Source organism: Varanus komodoensis, unplaced genomic scaffold (assembly GCF_004798865.1).
Source record: "Varanus komodoensis strain SLA01 unplaced genomic scaffold, ASM479886v1 scaffold12, whole genome shotgun sequence".
Taxonomy (NCBI): Eukaryota; Metazoa; Chordata; class Lepidosauria; order Squamata; family Varanidae; genus Varanus; species Varanus komodoensis.
This window is the reverse complement of record NW_025335349.1, coordinates 1,628,778-1,648,387: the sequence shown is the minus strand read 5'-3', so window position 1 is coordinate 1,648,387 and position 19,610 is coordinate 1,628,778. Positions and strand designations below refer to the sequence as shown.

General features: G+C 40.6%; 1 protein-coding gene across 30 annotated transcripts in view; it reads left to right on the top strand.

Moving 5' to 3' along the window:
* The window catches only part of DST (dystonin), a 370,183-nt gene that overhangs the window by 232,754 nt on the left and 117,819 nt on the right, over window positions 1-19,610 (top strand). For 20 of the 30 annotated variants that reach the window (XM_044421571.1, XM_044421551.1, XM_044421570.1 and 17 more), the window contains 9 exons: window positions 758-6,463; window positions 6,776-6,925; window positions 7,670-7,885; window positions 9,351-9,497; window positions 10,650-10,883; window positions 12,637-12,789; window positions 13,663-13,896; window positions 16,039-16,320; window positions 17,548-18,093. In XM_044421571.1, the coding sequence (XP_044277506.1) occupies window positions 758-6,463; window positions 6,776-6,925; window positions 7,670-7,885; window positions 9,351-9,497; window positions 10,650-10,883; window positions 12,637-12,789; window positions 13,663-13,896; window positions 16,039-16,320; window positions 17,548-18,093 (7,668 nt within the window). The remainder of the gene's footprint in view (window positions 1-757; window positions 6,464-6,775; window positions 6,926-7,669; window positions 7,886-9,350; window positions 9,498-10,649; window positions 10,884-12,636; window positions 12,790-13,662; window positions 13,897-16,038; window positions 16,321-17,547; window positions 18,094-19,610) is intronic. The other 10 variants (XM_044421565.1, XM_044421562.1, XM_044421564.1 and 7 more) reach the window with 1 other exon arrangement.

Genomic DNA, 19,610 nt, shown 5'->3' with positions numbered 1-19,610 from the left:
TGATTCTTGTCAAAATTCTGCTCCAGAAACATGATACCACACAAATGTTCCATAGATTATAGCATTCTTTATATTTTCCTAGCAGTATTTCAGAAGGTATGTTATAATTCAAAACTTCATTAAACTCCAGCTCCATCTATAAGTTTGCAACCTATGCTTTTGCTAACTGAGATAATATATTAATGTTCATTATATTCAGTACTGCCTCTGAAAGGCACTGCAAAAAGCAGTTGGGATATGCAAAGAAGGATTATTTTCCACATACATTTTAAATATTCCCCATGGATGATTTTCACAACAGACCAGTTGCAATGCATTTACATGGTTATAATACTTGATTCTGTTTGGGTGTCCTCAGAAAAGTGCTGTATGCTGTAAACATGAATAGCATGTATGTTCTTGTACTGCATACTGTTTTCTGAATAGTCTAACCTCTCACAAAGCACATAGATAGCATGACAGTTTGCCTTCCAGGAACGTTTTTGCTCACTATATGATCATCCACTAACCCTATTGATATATGCAGAGCATAGGCTTCTGGTTCACCGATGCATGTCCTGTTTCAATCTTTTATCACACCGTGTGCTGTTGAATCACTGACATAGATCATTTCTGCATTGAACTGCTAACATTCACAGTCTTGCTCCAACCTGGTAAGTAAGTGACTCTATGCTCTATACAGGTAAATATTAAAATTCAAACAATTAACCCTTTACAATTTATGAAATGCTGACAAATTTTGTTTTTGTGCTCTTAGGTGGACCAAGTCATAGCTGGCATCATTGATCAGAGCACTGGAGAGATGTTTTCAGTTTTACAATCAGTTTATAAAGGCCTTATTGACTATGACACTGGAATTCAGTTACTTGAGAGCCAACTCATTTTATCAGGTATAATTTCTCCAATCTCAGGAAGGAGCTTTGACCTTGAAGAAGCAAAAGTCCATGAACTTGTTGATGAACAAACTATTGTCAAACTGCAAGGTTTGCAGAATGCCAAGAAGGCCATTTCAAAACTGCAGTTAACAACACTTCCAGTTGTAGCTGCTTTGGAACAGGATCTAATTTCAGAATCTCTGGCAATTAAAATTTTAGAGACTCAGCTTTCTAGAGGGCATCTAACGATACCAGCCACAGGAGAACAACTGAGTCTGCACAAAGCTTTCCAGAAGAACCTGATTTCTGCAGCGTTATATACCAAGATCCTGGAAAGACGTGACACATGCAGAGACTTGATTGACCCCAACACTGCAGAAAAGGTTTCCCTTCAGGAACTGCTTGAAAGAACTGTAGAACATAAACAAGCAGGGCTGAGGCTTTTACCTGTGATTCCTCAGGAAAGAGGCAGAATAGCACTTAAATGTGGAAGGAAGATAAGTATTTTGAGAGCTGCTCATGAAGGACTCATAGAGAGAGAGACCATGTTCAGGCTGATGGGTGCTCAGCTGCTTTCTGGCGGGTTCATTCATCCAGATACAGGACACAGAATGACTGTTGAAGAGGCAATGAAAGAAGGGGTTATTGATCAGGATGCTGCTTGTGCTATTTTGACCCACCAGGTTCAGACAGGTGGGATCTTATGTCCAGAGTCATCAAAGCGTTTGACTGTAGATGAGGCTGTACAGTGCGACTTGATATCTTCTACTAGTGCCCTTCTGGTCCTTCAAGCACAGCGAGGTTTCATTGGGTTGATCTGGCCACATAGCGGTGAAATATTTCCTGTATCCACCTCTTTGCATCAAGGTATGATCACTAATGAGCTAGCCTGCAAAATTTTAAGTGGGCGGCAAAAAATAGCTGCCCTTTATATTCCAGAAACTTGTGAAGTGATCAGCCTGGATAATGCTGCTCAGCAAGGAGTCATAAATATGAATACTTCATCAGTCTTGAATAGCATTACCCTACCTGACGAAATGCCTAATGTAGATGATATACCAGTCTCTTTGAAAAGAGTTGCAACATGGCTCTCCTCTTACGAACTCCACCCAACAGCCCAACATGACAGTGGAATGGAAGTGGATGGTTCAGACACTAGTGAGCCTGTACATCACTGCCCACTTCAAACTCAAAAGCTGTTCATGTCTTACCTAATGATAAATAGCTGTATGGATGCAAACACAGGGCAAAGACTTTTGTTACACTGTGGTGACTTAAATGACACTGTCACTTTATTAATGGATGGAAATAGTAATAATACAGATGGGACTGAAGGGCAAATTTGTGAGTCCCATGTAAATTCAAGGGTACCAGGTTCTGGCCAATGTTCTGAAAATGTAGCATTTAGCTGCAGCACCAGCTGTGCTTTAGAGCAAGAGACAAGTGTTAAAAACATTTCTAGTGATAAGCACAGGAAGGAATTTCATGAAGATCGTCAGACTGAAAAAAGCTCAGGAGAAAATCTTTTTCATAATGTGGCTGGTGAGGAGTCAGAATGTACTGTAAATACTTTATTTGGTAAACAGGAAGATAGTTCTAGAAAGGTACTCAATACAAGTCAGAACTGTGAGAAAGAACAAGTATGTAGAAGTTTGCTGGACTGCTCTGAAAAAATACCCACGGAAGATTTAACAAAGCAAGAAGAGGCTGGAAATGTTGAAGCAAAAGGGTCACTTCCAAATTATTCACAAGAAAATCTTAATTCAAGAATAAATGAAGATGATATTTGCATACTAGAAAGAGAGAAAGTAAAGTGGGATGAATGCAGTCCTTCAGACATCTTAGACAACATTTTGGATGTCAACGATTCTTCAGCTATTCATACAGAAGGGAGCACACAAGAGAGCTCTGATACCTCACATTGCATGGTCAACAATATGGGGAAATGCATGCCTGAAATTTTGCAAACTGAAGAAGGAATTACGTTAATCAAGGGTGAAGCAGAAGATGATTTTCAGGATATTTTACATGCCAGTATGGAATCTGGCAATAAGCCTTTACCTGAACTGAATCAGGAAAATTTAAGGGATTGTAATGAAGGTGGGAAATTGCATTCTGAAACTAATACCTTTTCACTACAACATAACATTGATAGTATGACCAGTGGATCTGCTTTACAAACCTTTAACAATACAAATGGCAAATTACCATTAGAAAACCATTCCATAATGCATGGTGCATGTGTGCTGAAAAGCTGTCTTCATGTGAATGATAAACAGGCAGAAGAAGATCTGACAAATGTATGTGTTAACCCACCATTGGAAGATGATGCTAGTAAATTTACTGGGTGTTTGTTGGAAGACAATGCCAATTTGAAAGATGCATCACTATTGGAAGCCAGATATTATACGAATGGACATCCATCACAGGATAACTCCAACTCTAGTATGGCTGTGCTAGAAAATACTTTTCCTAATAGTGATCCGCCACTGGAAGACAAGATCAGTTGGATTAAAGGAATATTGTGGGAACAGCAGCCTGAAACGGAAAGTGCAACATCTCTGGAAGATATTAATATCAAAGATGGGGAGCAACCCATAGAGCAGACTTACTGTGTACCTTTGCATGATTATCATGCCAATTCTGTTGGCATTCCACTGTTGGAATATACCGAAGATAAATCCATTGGGCCACTTCAGAAAGAATGTACTATTATTCCTGCTGAGCTTCCACTGGAAAAACCCATTGATGCAAATACTCAGGCCCCAACAGAAGTCAGTGCTAAATGTCCAGATGGATCATTCACTGAAATTGGTACTCACAGCCAGCCTAAATCATCTTTAGAAGTCAATACTAGTATGAGGAATGGTGAGCCATCCGTGGATGATAGTAGGTCAATATTTCCAGGTGACAGATTCGTTTTGGAAGGTAATAGCAGTAAGCCTTCTGAGGCATTGCATGAAACAAAATATAGTATTCCGCAGTCAGAAAATGGCAATGACTACAAAGCTGGCAAAGACCTTTGTGGCATGCCTCAAGATAAAGATGGCATTGAGGCTGGTGATGTCATACAGAAGGATCCTAACACTGGTGTTTCTATCTTGGCCAATGCTAGCATGGGTGACTACTCTGCTTTTAGAAATGATACTAATCCAGAGCCCAGCAACAGTGCAGTAGTCCTCAAAGGAGCCTCAGATAAGCCAGTGCAAAAAGAACCATCTTTTCAGCTCAACCTGAATACAGAAGAGGAGAATATTCTATGCTTTAGTGAATCAAGTGACACTGATTCATTTGAAATTATAAATATAGCAGCATTAGAGGCAAAGATACAAGGCAATATTCTAGAAAAGGCAGAAGACATTGGAGATGCAGAAAAGCCAACAGAGAAAAAAGAAAGTGAAGAAAGTAAGGTGCTTGGTAGTTCACAGGAAATGTTTCATGAAACTAAAATGCAAAGAAATGGGTATGAAGAAATCAGAATGGAAGAAGAATGTGACTCTAGTGAAACAGAACATGAAAATGAGTATCTGGATAATGACAATGGCAAAGATGAGGATGATTTTGAAAATTATGATTTTGTAGATTTTGATTATGATACTTCTGATGACACAGATTATGAGGATGAAGGGGTGATGGAGATGCATTATTCACAGTGCCGTGATAAAAACACCGGAGTCCAGTGTCTCAGAGACAACAAAAAACTTTCAGAGACAAGAGAAAGCAGGGATATCCATGCTAAAAACAATTTGAACTTAGATTCAAAAAATGGGTTACTGTGCTCTGAAAACATCTATGTTGATGAGCAAAATATAGCTTATGTTGCTAAAAATGACTCTCTATATAAAAGTAAAGATGAAAGACTGCCAGAAACTGAGCGTGCTTGTAAACCTTTCATGGAAAGCCAGCATGCGTTATCTAACAGCGAAACCTCCCAGTTAGGCATAAGCAATAGTGAAATATTAGAGAACACAGAAGACAGTCAGGCTAAATTAGACATACCTCTTCAGTGCACCTTATACACTGATCACAGCAGTGTTAAAACCCCTGGTGAGATACCAATGCCACATTTGGACTGTGAGAAAAGGCAGGAAGCAAAAGATGGGAAATCAGTACAAGCAGTCACCAATATGCCACTAGTAGAAATGGACACTCTAAAACAAATTAACAATGGAGCGTGGATTCCAAAAGAAGATACTATCCAGGAACCAAGTAGAAGCCCTGAAGAGATTGATTCACTGATTATTAAAAATGAACATGAAATTATTCCCTTAAGTGACAAGAAAGCAAGTCTTGACCAAATTTCCAATAAAGCTACCTCAGTTCCACACTCTGACAGTTTTGTTATGGATGGATCAGTGAATTACGAAGAGCAGTTTGATCTTTCTTCTTATTTAAAACAATGTGCAGAAGATATAAAAGCCAAAGATATCTTAGCACTGAGGGAGGGAGATTCATTTTCCCTTAAGGATACTAGAAAAGACAGTGAAGAGAATGGAGAGGAGCTAATGGTAGGGGGAAGTGTAAATGATAAGGGGGGAAAGCAACCAGGAGATCTGAGATCCCCACTGCTTTCATCTCTTGCATCAGTTCTACCTATGAAAGCTAAAGGTAGTGAAGAAGCAGAGGGTAGTATTCAACCTAAAGTATCTCATGGAGAAATCGAAAGCTATAAATGTAACCTGGACAATAGGGAACATGACAGTCTTAGAGAAGTAAATAAGAAAAATGAAGTCTGTTCTGAGGAACAGTTGCAGGCAAGAGACTTATCTTTTAATGCTTTGGGCACCATGGATGGTAGCTTGCATGACATTGAACAGAAAGCAATAGTTAGTCAGAACACTGTGAGAAATGTCAAGGAAGACAACTTTCTAGCCCATGAGTCTACTTCCTTGATGAACAGCATCAGTGAAAGCATGCAACAGTCTCAAAAAGCTGTGACACTTCCTAATATTTCCCCACTGAAGGAACAGGAAATGCATTTTTCTAAAGTGTCGGGTACCTTACCTGAAAGCTTAACAAATATACTTAAAGACAAAATAAAAGATGGCCGTATTTACTACAAGCAGGAAGATGAACCTTTAAGTTATACTGGCACAAGAACTTTAATGCAAAATTTACTTAAAATGGTTAATTACACACCATGGGGAAGTGAAGTTTCTAATAAATCAGATGACACAAATGTAAATGATGATACTACAGCTACCTCGGCAGCCCCTCCTTTGTGCCCACATGTCAACAAACATAGTTCTTCCCCACATAGTTGGCTGGACAACAGTAGTCCTGACCTCCTGCTTGATATACTGAAGCAAGATCATTGCAGTCAAAGAACTGATAGTGCAGGCTGGGCAGTGGATGAGAAGGCCCAGACTGAAAGAGATCAGTTGATGAAACCTTTGCAGTTCGGCCATACCTCAAGTGAAGGTGGAAGCTCATCAGGATTAAAACCAGAAGCTGCTGCACAGAACTTTGCTCCATGTAAGAAGACTCTTGCAGTGAGCGAAGAACAACAGACTGATGAGCCACCTCATCCATCAAAATGCTTGTCTGATGACGCTATAGAAATGCAGGAATCTGTACCAAGGAGCATGGTGAGTAGCAACTGCTATACTCATTTGACCTAAGCAAGCATATGTTTGGTTCATGTTAGTGTTTGCATTTGTTAGCATAAACAAAAATGGAATGTAGATTACCAATATGCACTCAACAAGCTATTACAAGGAGACAATAGTGCCCTTGTTGGCATTATTGTAGAATGAACCTCTGCTGTGTTTCAAATATCAATATCCTTTCTGTTTTCCTTTTGTTTTTACAAGTAAGTAGTAATGAAGATAGAGATCATGTTTCTCTGCTGCTTAGCTGCAGATATTTTCACATGAGTTATCATTCAATCTTTCTTCTAGCTATGCGGTAGTATGCAGCCTTGTTCTTGGTTGACAGAGAATTTGAGAAGACACTTGACAGAGATTAAAAATATGAAATTCCTTTTGGATGATCTGCAACCCATCAGTAATGAGTTGGAATCCCTAAAAGTGCAACTTGAGCAGTTAGAGGTGAGCTTATATTATTTACATAGAACGTAATGACAAATTGCCATGTATTCTATTTTTATTTAGCTACTTTTCACTACAAAAGTCCACTTAATGCAGCTCACAAGAGCATTGAAAAACCAGGTCATTGGTATAACAATATAGTAAAGATCTGCAAAATGTCATCGGAATACCAAATCTATTTAATACATTCCACAAGCCATGAAATTTATATCCACATTGGTCAGCTGACAAAAACAACACCTCACTATTTAAATTTCTCTAAGTACATCAAAAATTATAGCATCTATTAATGAGAAATAATAATCACAAAAATATCCACCTTTAGCTCAGTAATGATCAGTGAAAGAGTATTAAAATAACATGGCCCTTTTTGGTGACATTTTCATCTCATTTCTACCCTGCCCCTTTTCCAAGGAATTGAGGGCAAAGTATCATGCTTACTCACAACCGACCTGTGAGCTGAGTTAGCTTAAGCAATAGTTACATAGTGACTTGAATACCATGACTGAGCTGGGATTTAAGTGCAGGGTCAAGCTCCCATTTTGAGTGCAGCATGTACCATGTTTGCTCATCAAAAAGCTCCAGCAACTTCTGCTGTGTATGATTAATGGCGCTTCTGTTCTCTAAAATGCATAGTCTTGTTCTTTACTCTTGTTTAACACACAGAAAAAACTTAAGATATAATTAATTAGTTGCACACATAATAGACCACATCTGCAAATTACTTTGTTGTTGTTGTTGTAGTCATTCGAATCAGGAATCACTGCATTTTCTGTTATTCTGCGGAAAGATATGGAGCTGGCAGAAGAGTTTCTAAAGCATCACCATGAAGATATTCCCAGAGAGCAGTTTGAGGACCTAAAAGAAACCTATGAACATTTGAACAAAGATTTCCTTGTGGTCTGTGAGATGTCTTCAAAGCGAGCAAAGCAAATAGTCTTTGCAGTAGACTCTGAAATGGTAGGTTCATAGCCTGCAGTTTCATTGGTGATACAGATTTTTAACTCAGTCCATGCCATCTGTTCAGACTTAAGTACATTTGCTTAAAAACAGACCCAAGTATAAAATATAAGTAAAATTTAGTTAAACTATAGTCTATGAGACATTTATCAGCTGGTTCCATCTAACTTTAAATCCATGCAGTAGAAGTTAATCTGAATGAAAGGATCATTTATACTCCAAATTTAGAGCTTCGAAATAAGCACAGCTGTATTGTGTGTTCAATTGTATGTGTGCAGAGGATTGCAGTCAGAGTCCTTATATGGTGAATTTATACAGCCACTTTCATTCCTTGATTGCTGCAACTTTAAGTAATGAAGTGAATGTATGAATCACAAACAGGACTTACTTGCCATCTCAAACTTTTTTTAAATGGAAGTAAATTCATGTTAAGCAGTGGATCATCCATTGATAAGGTAATGAATGATGAAATATGAAGTGGTATATGTGAATTTGTCTTTAATCCTATTATTCAACCATTCTCAAAAGAAACAAAGTTCCATCCATGTGAAAGAGTAACTCAGATGTAATGAACTTGCTTTCCTAATATGGAATTGTGTTAGGGAAGCCATATACCTCAATTTGTCCAAATTAAATAGATTTTGCATCCACAAGTGGTATAGAGCAGGGATAGGTAACCTCTCCCACCCCAAGGGCAAGAGCTAGTTTCTTACTCCTGCCTCAAACCCACAGAGACTAGGTTAGACAACCCTAGGTTAGAAAGACTAGGTTAGAGGGAAGTCACACTCAGGAATTGTTGGTTGCCATTGACAATTATTGAAATTGTATTGTGTTGCCTGAACCCAGTAGAGCTAGCAAACAAGGTCTGTAATCAAAACAACCCACAGTTCACAACTGTAAGGGAACCCTAATCAATGACAAACCATGCATTCTCCTCATGAGCTGCTTGTGATTAACAAACCAAGTCTTGTTCAGACAACACGATAATCCACAAGTCATCGACAATGTATACTCAATCCATAACTCAACTACTGAGTGTGGGTTACCATGTTTTCTGAATCCAGTCCATCTTTTTTCTGTCTGTCTTTCTCTTCCCCATTTCCCTCTTTCTTTTCTTTACTTCCCTCCCAAGCTGGCCCCCACCCTAGCCCTCCCCTCTGAACAGTGAAAAGTCTATGAAAAAAGCTTCTATTGACACAAATGGAAGCTCTGGGGAAAAAAAACTAATCACTGTGCAGGGGGTGGGTCCAAGGAGGCAACACCATGAGCCAAAGGGGGAGGCCTTCTGCGCCACATCTTATTCATGGGCCAGAGGTTCTCCATCACTGGTAGGATGTTCTTGCAGATCTGTCCTATCACAGCAAGATGTAATACAGAAAGGATCACTTGGAGCTTTGTTGTGCTGGTATATAGTGGTCTCATAGATCTGTTGGGAATAAAATTTCTTTTTTGACTTCTTTTCTAGGCTAAACTTGCAGTGTTGCATCAGGAATATTTAGTTAAGCTACAGGACTTCTCAGAATGGATCACAGAGAAGAGTGAAGCAGCAAATAACCTAAAAGTGGAAGCATGTGCTATGGAAGAAATGAAACGAAGGTTTCAGTTATTCAAGGCAAGTACCACATAATCATGGAAGTCCTTCCAGATATAGTGTATTGCAGATGAACATCACTCCATTTCAGCACCAGTCACCAATAATCCCCTTGTTCAAAGTACTGATTCCTGGGTCAACCATTGTTAGTCTGGTCAGGTTTTGTGCAGGTGACCCATCTGCAGATTGCACTAGAATTGTGACAATAGCGCTAAATCTGCACAATAGGAAATAATTCTTATTTGAGATCACTGCTGGGCTAAACTTCTGGAAGCAGTGGCTATAAGGTTATGTCCTAGCAAACTCTTCATATAGTTTATATATGTTTCCACCAGGGATATTGCAGACACTGCATTAAGGTAGCCACAATCTGATCGAGATTGAGACTGATTCTCAAATACATACTTTGAGGGTTGTAGGCAGCAAATGGCTAGACTGGTATAACAACTCCTTTTATCTTCCTCAGCATTTCCAAGATAATCTTGAATTCCACTGTAGCCTCTCTTCTTGTATGTTTAATATAATTTATGACATTAACATTTCTAATGTGGGACACCAAATCTCTAGTTATGGAGTTTAGTATCATAGACCTCTTTTTATGAAGATATTTGAAAAAATTATGGAGCTATTCATCAACAAATTCTGGATTATGAATTACAAGCAAGTACATCTATACAGAAAATGTAAATGGCAGTTTGGATAGTTTGGACGTGCTCAACATCTCTGCCAGGCTGATGTTTTCCCTGTGTAGACTAGCTTTCAACATTACAGCAGGAGTGGCTGCCTGCTCCCTGGTGTGCCCCCCCCCCCGCACCTCTAGATTCAGCGGGGTTTCTGTGTACTGGGGGCAGGGGGAAGCTGGCCATTTTAGCGCTATGGGGTACTAAAAAGATCACATTTATCTGGCTTTCTACCCAAGTTTGACCATTATAGCACACTTCAGTAATGTGCTGCAGAATTTAAGCAGCAAGCTGACAATTCTTTATTCAGCACCCAATGGAAAGTGCCTGGGAGGAAGCCTCAGAGGGGAGTAAAAATGCTCCCCAGATCTCCCCAGATTGCCCACTCCTGATTTAGACAAATGTTTATTTTTCTCATTTTAAATGTATTGAAAACTAGTAACAAGCTTTAGATGCATTTTGTGTTAACTATTTTTCACTGCTTAATTTTCAGGACCTTGAAAAAGAGCTTGGATGTAGAAAAATGCAGCTGGAGTCCACAGCCCTAGACATCCAGTTTTTCATTTCTGAACATGCCCAAGACCTTTCCCCAAACCAAAGCAAGCAACTGTTGAGGCTCTTAAATACCACACAGAAGCACTTCCAGGAGATGCAAGAAACAATAAGAACCCAGATGAACATTTTTGAAACTCTTTTAGAGGAAGCACAAGTTCTTGTTGATCAGAAGGTTTGCTTCTCTGAGTGGTTGTGTGTTTAGTATTTTATTGGAGGTGTGGCATCATATCCAGAAATTATAGTCTTAATCCGAAGCTGAAAGCAAAAGTATCCCTAAAGAAGCATGATACCATGCTTTTGCAGCATTCTTTGCTTTTGTTTTAACGGCTGTGTTTAGAAACATGAAAACTTTTCAGTCCAGCCAGTGTGGTCAACTTTGCCCATAAAACTGAATCATGAACAAACAAAGCTGACACAGCAGAATCTAGAATTGGGCTCCTAGCACCCCTGCAAAGGGTTTTCAGAGGGCCAGATGGACAAGCAACCATTGATGCTTCCACACTTGGGGAAAGTAGCTGTGCAACTCCAAGAGCTGGCCCTCTGTAGCCAAAGAGAGCTGCTGCTGGTGCCTTGGGGGGTGGGCAAGCGGGGCACGGTGGTAGAGAACATGCTTCACCTGAAGAAGGCCTCAGGGTTGCCCCAGCACCTCCAGGGTAGGACTGTGTGAAGAATCCATTTTGGGAATAGGAATCTGCCAGATTCCCTGGGCTTAGCTCCCTGGACTCCAGTCCATGTGACACGGCTGTGAGACCATGTTCCTGGTGAATGTGCTTAGCATCCATGCTGTGCTCACCAGGAACAGAGCCTCACACAAAGGCTATATAGGCAGGGTCCCTCTTCCACTCCTTGTGCAGCAGCATTTGTGCTGCAGCACAGGAGGCAGAAGAAGATTGCTAGTCACACAGCCTTTGTTCCATGAGAATTCCTGGACTTCCTTTGGCAAGGCTGAGTGTGAAAGGAGGTCTACGAATGCTGGAGGGGTGAATTCTGTGGCGCTTCCACACACCCTGGAAAACTGGGAAAACTGCCTGCAACCCTGAAGAGCCAGTGTTGGTGAGCAGCAGCCATTCCAGGTGGGATGGACCAAGGACCTGACTCAGCGTGGACAGCTTCCTGTGTTTCTTATTGCCCATCTAGGGAGGCTCATTCCCTCTATGGCAGGGTTAGGCAACATGGGGCAGCCCAGATGGGGCAGACCACAACTCACACAATTCCTGGCCAGTACCATACTTCATGGGGCTTATGGGCACAGTAGTCCAAAACATCTGGATGATCCCAGGTTGTCTAGCTCTCCTCTGGGGCAGGGGTAGTTGTACATTTGGAAGTCTGAGAGTTTGTTAATAGTAGGGCTAATAGAAAGCCAAAGCCAAAAGCTCCATTAGCCTGCAAACTGCTCATTTATGTTGAAGGCCTGAAATCTTCACCTCCAGAAAAACAGGACTAAAAAAATAAAGTTGGTGTGTGTGGGGAGGCAGGGAAAAGAGACTGAATATCATTGCATGTCTGCTTCTGTATTGCTTAAAACACAAAAACATTTTACATGCAGGTAACATGACACATGCCAGCTGATCTAATGCACAGTTCTCAACTAACCTTTGTTTCAACATCCCTTTTTCAGAATTAATACCTGTTTATTCTAGGTTTCCTGACATTCAGAGATTTGGATTTTCACCCGTATAATGCATGGCCAGACTTCTGCTGGGGAATCCATCCAAAACCTGGTCTCTTTACTTACTGCTTTTGTGAGATTTATCCATATCTTTTATATTCAGCTTCTTTAAACTATGTACAATGGCTATCATGTTTACAGCATACATTCAGAAATTATGTCTGTTGAAAATTTTGCAATGTGGTTGTTTGAAAATGAACTCCTAGGAGAGCTTCTGAGCACTCCTGTTCAGATTTCTTATCCTATTCTACACTAGGACTTGGCTGAGCAACACCAGGAATTCACAGAGAAACTGCAGGAGATCTGTGATCTCCTCACGCAAACAGAAAACCAGCTCATTGGCCACAAAGAAGCCCTTGTCATTGAGGACAGCAAGGCTGAGTTGCAGCAGTATCAAGCCAGGCAAGAGGTGAGCATTTGAACAAATCTGTGAGTGCTTCCAGGGTGCTTCCAACAAGGTTTTCCATGCACAGTCAGCCCGCCTTGTCCACAGAATGCTGTGGGGAGCCCAGAGAACATCACCTTCCACTTGTAACCATATGCCTGTGCCCTACTGTTTCTTGCATCTTTTTGCTTCCAAACAAAAATCTGTCAAGAACGAAAAACTGGAGAAGCACAATGTCTTTTGACTGGTGATGCTTGGAAATGTTTGTCTGGAAGCACCCTAAGGCTTCAGTCCTGAACCCACATTTTATGGAGCAAAGAGATAAAACATTTTTGGAAATATTTTCGGCAGCACTTTGTAGGCAATTGATTGGATCCAGGATCTTCATTCCTCAAGAAGGGAGTTTCCATGAGAAGATGGACTCTACTCATGGAAGGTCTTTCTGCCTACTTTGAGGGGATTTTCCCCCAGCTTCTGTCTCTCACACACACCAAACTCACCCCATTCAGCAGGTTCTCTTGTCTTTCTGTAGCATTTTCAGGGGGCAGGAGGGGGCTACCCTGGGAAGGGGTTGGCAGTGAGGTGTACTTATGTCAGTACAGTTGATGCAGCAGAATTCTGGATCCAACACTCTATAAAAATATTTTTTCTCTGTGTCAGTACCCAATCCAGAGACTTGTTTGAGTACATAGTGTGAAACTTAGTGCATTGTTAACATTCTACTAGCCTTCCCTCATAATCTGTAGAAACATCCCAGAAATCTTATCAGGTGGACAGACAACTGAAGGCAAATATAGGCTGTATGTTTGACAAAGCTCTTCCAGTATGTCAAAAGTGGAAAAACAAGTGGCTAAGTCTTTCTTTTGACTTCTATCATTGTTGTCATTTTTCCTCAAGGAGTTACAAAAAGATATGCAAGCAAATACACAGGCGTTGGCAGAAATTGTAAAAAACACAGAGATGTTCTTGAAAGAAAATGGAGAAAAGCTGCTACAGGAGGACAAGAGTGCTCTTGAAAAGAAGCTGAATGAAGCCAAGACCAAGTGTTTGCTGCTTAGCCAGAAGGCAGAAGAGTCCAGAAAGGAGCTGGACAAAGCTGTGACAACAGCCATTAAACAGGAAACAGAAAAGGTTCTTTGCCAACCATTCATTTTCATGTGGCAGATTGCTAGTTTTTCCCTCACATATGAAGGCTGACCGTCTTTGTGGGGCATGGTGGTGGCTTCAGAACTACCTGGAAGCTGAGGATGGCAGTGCAGCCTCCTCCAGAAGTGAAGGGCCTGTTTGTAGGGCTGAGGGCCCTGAGGCAAGGCGGGCATTGCTGGGGCTTCCATGGCTGCAATCTCTTCTGGGTCAGAGAGATCTCTATTAGAAGCTTTTCCTCCTGAAGAGGGGGATTTACCCTTGGCTATCACACCCTGGGGAAAGAGCCTGAAAATGCCTGTCCACACCTTAGAATAATTCTTACAGATTTTCTCAATTTTTCTAAGCATAGAATGGAGCAAGCACATGCATAATTCTGTAGGTTTCTGCAGGCAAGCAGATGTTTGGTAATAATAATACTTTAAAAAGCAATAGAGGCCTGCCATATGGAAAGTCAGCCTCTTATTTCATTATAGAATGTGGACAATGTGAAGTCATTTAGTCATTTTATGACTCCAAATGTGCTAATAAATTTCATGCTGAGGGAAACACCTCATATATCTAGGAGCTGATTTCTATGTGTTGACAAGTTGCATGTACTGTGCAACTCATGATCAAACATTGCTTTTTACAGGTAAAAAACTATGTTCATAATGAAAATCAGTTCACACAAATCTTTTCTGAAGCTTTCTGTACAAACAGTTTGAACACGTATTGAGTGTAACATAAGAACAGGCGTGGTGTCAGGTCAGCAACCTGAGGTGGATGGCTCACCACTGACCCTGCTATGAACCCCAAATGGCAGCTGTAGCCATCTGGTCCCATCATCTCAACATTAAATAGCAACCATTTCTTCCTTGGTCCAGTGCTGGAATGCCAGTAGCTGCACTTGCTGTCTTCATTTCCCTCTGTTGCCTTCATGACTGATACCATATTGTTCTGAAGAGATACGGCATAGGCTTCAGGGTGGGAATTAAAATGGTGGATACCATCCTAGCAAGCATTTGCTAGCCAAAGTGGAATTCTTACTGTTGCTCTTGCTACAACAGTGATAGTAACAACCCCATAAGAGGACTGCATTGCACACTCGTCAACCGTCGTCAAGGTTAGAGTTCAGATCCCTACTGATGATTACAAAAAGTAAAGCCCACCCAGGATGTGAAAACAGCCATTCAGGAAGTTATAATCTGGCGTTGATGCCTGATTGATTTATATACTGCACTTCATAACTATTTTCCCCATGGCCACTTACACTGAAAGTTAAACCAAAAACAAGGAAAATATAAAGCCATAAAGTAAAGAACATAAGTAAAGAACAAATTGCAGAGTGAGGAACTTCACTTCCAGTATTTAAATTTCACCTTCCATAGTTTAAAATGCAAAATATTAAAATTCCTGAGAGAATTCAAATATTTTAACCTAACTCCTACACAGGAATGAACTGGGTGCTGGGCAAGCATTCTTGGGGAAGGAGATCTACAACTGGTGGCACCACAGATGAAAAGAACTTTCTGGTGGTATGCACAGTTGTGAAAACTTTGTGAATACTTCACTGTGCACACCCATGTTATAAAGAGGAATAGGGCTGAAAATACTGGCCAGATTCTATCCCATTTGACACAGCCCTCGGGCATTTTGTAGGGGATCCAGTGGCTTTACCAGGACCCAGTTCATCTAGTGCTGCAACGGCTGTCCCAGTGCCATTCTGTACATACAGATCTTTGTGTGGCTTCTTCGCTTTCAGCCACACCAACACAAATTCTGAGAGGAAGAGAGTTGGGAAGGACAGTGCTGGCATGCCTGAAACAGGCCAAACTATTTGGCAAGCCACTCCATGCAAACTGTTTCCACGTGGGGTATTATTTGTGCCATTTTACTTTCAAGTAACAGCCATATAAGTACTGTTATAAGTACAGCCATATAGGTATGAAATTAAAATTCTTTGTGTCGTAGTTGTTTTCTGGAGTGTATTCTAGGATTGTTTTTCTGTAATAGGTGGAAAATGTCCTCTAATTTCTAACCCAGATTTCTAACCTAAATGTAGGTATCAGTATCATCTACTTTTTAAATATCTGCATTTGAGCTGTCTGTGACTGAATAAGATTTAAAGTTTGAACTTAAATTGTGCAGGTTGCAGCTAGAGAACAGCTGGAAGAAAGTAAAAGTACAATAGAAAATCTTCTGGATTGGTTGTCAAATGTAGACAAAGATGCTGAACATGGCAAGAAATGCCAACCAGCAATCAAACAGAATGGCACTCATTTCCAAGAAGGGAATGTAGAGAGTATGGTGGAAGAGGAAGATGAAGTCAATGGTAACTTGCTAGAAATTCAACAAGAGAATGAAACTGAAGTAGATGGACAGTTGAAACCCTCAGAAGATAACCTCAACATGCAATATCAGAAAGCCAAGGTAATGAATGTGTATATTAGTAGTTAATATGTAAACATTTATCCGTTTTGTGCTTGCTCAGAAAAGTGCATGAAGTAGATTTAGTATGATCCAGGCGTATCCCTGGGCTATTCCAAAACCACTGAAATGCTTGGCCAATGTCTGCTGTGATAGTCGTCTTGGAGTATGCAAACCAAGGATTAGTGCAGTCAAGAGTCATCATCTAGGCGCTTTGTATCCAGTAGCTCTTGGTATGTCTAGTGAGAGTGACTTTCACTGCACTGCAAGCCTTAGAGCATATTAATTCCTAACTTTTCCAAGATTTTTCAGAAAGGGGTTTTTTTTCATCTCTAGCTCTAAGCTGAAGGTACTCAAAGCTGATGAGAGCTGAAGCGACTTCATATGTTCTTTTCTTTCTCGAGGCACATCCAGTCTACTCAGTCTGGGACCAGGTTCCATGTGAAAGTCAGTGTGCTCACTCAACTCCTGTGAACATGAGGATTTACTCAGAAATGTGGTTTCCATATAACAGCAACCCATAATATGGCTTATCAATGAACTGTGAATAGTTGTTTTGTGTGGACCCTTCATTATGGTTTAATTACGTGAAGAACCCTAGTTAAGTCCTAATTAACAACAAAACTATGGGTTTTCTTTTTGAGTAGTTTGCAGTTAACAATCCATAGTGAAAAACGAGTGCAGTGTTTGTGTGCAATGACAACCCATGATTTAGCAACAACCCATGATTCACTGACAATCCATGAGTCAATGACAATCTACATTCAACGCATTTTCTGGTTTGTCATTACACATAAAGCAAGTCAATGGCATCAGTGTTCTGGGAAATTCTGTGCATGTGTAACACTGTGCACATAGAGGCGATATCCCTGATATAAAGGGTTGGATCCAACATGGGCTTCTCCATCTTCTCCTCTGCAAAACTGCACACCACGGCTTGGGAGGAGATATGTGAGTCCAAGGGAGGGGAGCAATCTGTTCTGAAACATTTCCTTCTCGCTAGAGGATGCAAACCAAAGTCAATGAGAAGGCTCCTCCATGCACATTGGAATGCTTCCAGGTAGAAGATTGATTTGGGGCTGGCAGATAGGACTTGCTGACGTACCTGTGACACATAACTTTCTGAATTATCTTTGAGGAAGTACCTTGCTATGAACGGGGACCTGCTCAGAAATTGGTCATGTACAAGAGCACAATGCTATTGATGTGCTTATCTGCATTTCCCCATAGGCTCAACACGAGAAAATTATTTCACAGCAGCAAGCTGTTATTATAGCTACACAGTCAGCCCAAGCCCTGCTTGAGAAACGAGGGCACCATCTTTCTCCAGAGGAAAAAGAAAAGATTCAGAGGAACATGAAGGAACTGAAAGTCCAGTATGAAACTGCTTTGGCCGAGTCAGAGCAAAAGCTAAAGCTAACTCGGTCTTTGCAAGAGGAACTTGAGAAGTTTGATGCAGACTACCATGAGTTTGAGTGCTGGCTCCAGCAGGCTGAGCAAGAGCTTGACAACCTGGAGGCAGGTGCATCGGACTCAGCTGGCATTATTGTCAAACTGAAGAGGCAAAAGAGCTTTTCTGAAGATGTCATTTCTCACAAAGGGGATTTGCGGTACATCACCATTTCTGGGCAGAGAGTATTGGATGCAGCTAAGTCATGCAACCAAAGAGAAGGTGTCAAATATGACAAAGAAGGAATCGATACTTCATCAACTTATACAGAGGTACAGAATAAGCTGGACAGTGCAACCGGTCGCTTCAAATCTCTCTACTCTAAGGTAAATTGTGTGCATGTGCATCGGAGGGTCTGTGCTGAGATACAATGGTTTGCTTGCAAATAGCCCCCCAGGGTCTTTTGAATCCCCCAGGGTCCTTTTCCTTGTTTCAGTGCTGTGGTTATTAAGTTCATTTATATCCCACCCTTTCTCCAGGACTGCAATGTGGTAGACAAGGGCTCTCTCCCCACCCCACATTATCTTCACGATGTCCCTGTGAGATAGGTTGGGTTGAGTGCATTTGTACGCAGGTCACCCTGTGAGCTTCATGGCTAAGCAGAGATTTGACCAGATGTTGTCTCGTCTCATCTCAGGCATTACACATGGCCAGGCCCAAGCCAGGTTGCTGTAAAACACAATATGTTTCCAAACTCCTATTAGAAAATAAAGTAGAATCAGAGCCCACACATGGAATATAGGAGCACAAGCTGTGTTACATTAATCTGGTTTGGTTGCAGTCCTGATCCTTAAGCCAGAGTTTGATTTGTACCACTGGCCAGAGTCTTAACAGTGCAATCTTATGAATCTTAATTCCAAGGTGGAGCCCACTGTCTTCAGTAGGCTTACTCTCAAGCAAATCTGTGCAGGATACCAGCTTAATATCAATATGCCAGGTGCAGTTAAATAATACCAACGCTACATCAGAAGAAGATTGACAAACACAGGAGTTAGATATTTATGGAAGGAAAATAAAATGCAGGTTTATCAATATAGCATGTAACACATACATACTAAAGTACATGTTAGAATGCATATTATTTTATACATTATGAGTAGTGAACATCAAGTAGATGCAGCTGGAAGGACCCAAGGACAAATGTGTAAAGTTAGGCTGATAAGATTTTGCAGGAACATTACTCATGCAAGTTAATAAACAAAGAACTAGCCTCATACCACCATATTTTAGGTGCTTGGTTCATTTTGCGACATGAAAGCTCAAAAATATTTTCATTAACTAGGACCAGCCAATGTTCACAATGAAGCATGAGAGATTTTGAGTTGCCCAGAACGCTTCAACAAGATATGAAATAGGACAATCAGTTGTAGCTGTCTCTGACTGATAGAGAGGGCTGGAAGTTTATTTGCATATGGGGAAAGATGCAGAATGACTTTAGAAAGCACATTAAAGTTGGTGGCTTGTACTAAACATGATATATAAGTTCAGACTAAAAGAAACGTACCTCATGAGAACTTTGTTCATTTAACACATAAATTTTCAATGTAGGTATTTTCACTGCATACAATGTAATGAGCTTGTCTCGAATACTGCAAGTTGTACTGTTCACCATCTCCTACAATTTACATGCTGTGACTTTCTCAAATTTGACCACTAGATGGAGACAATTGCCACTACAACAACCACAAAAACTCACCTTGTACTATTTATTATTCAAGTGTCAGAAGAGAAGGATTAAAGGGATATCAGAAAATGTTGCGCTGCCATTCCACTAAAATGAAAGTAAAAACACTCCATGCAATATTTGCATAAGACAAAACAATTTCTTTTGAACAAGATAAAA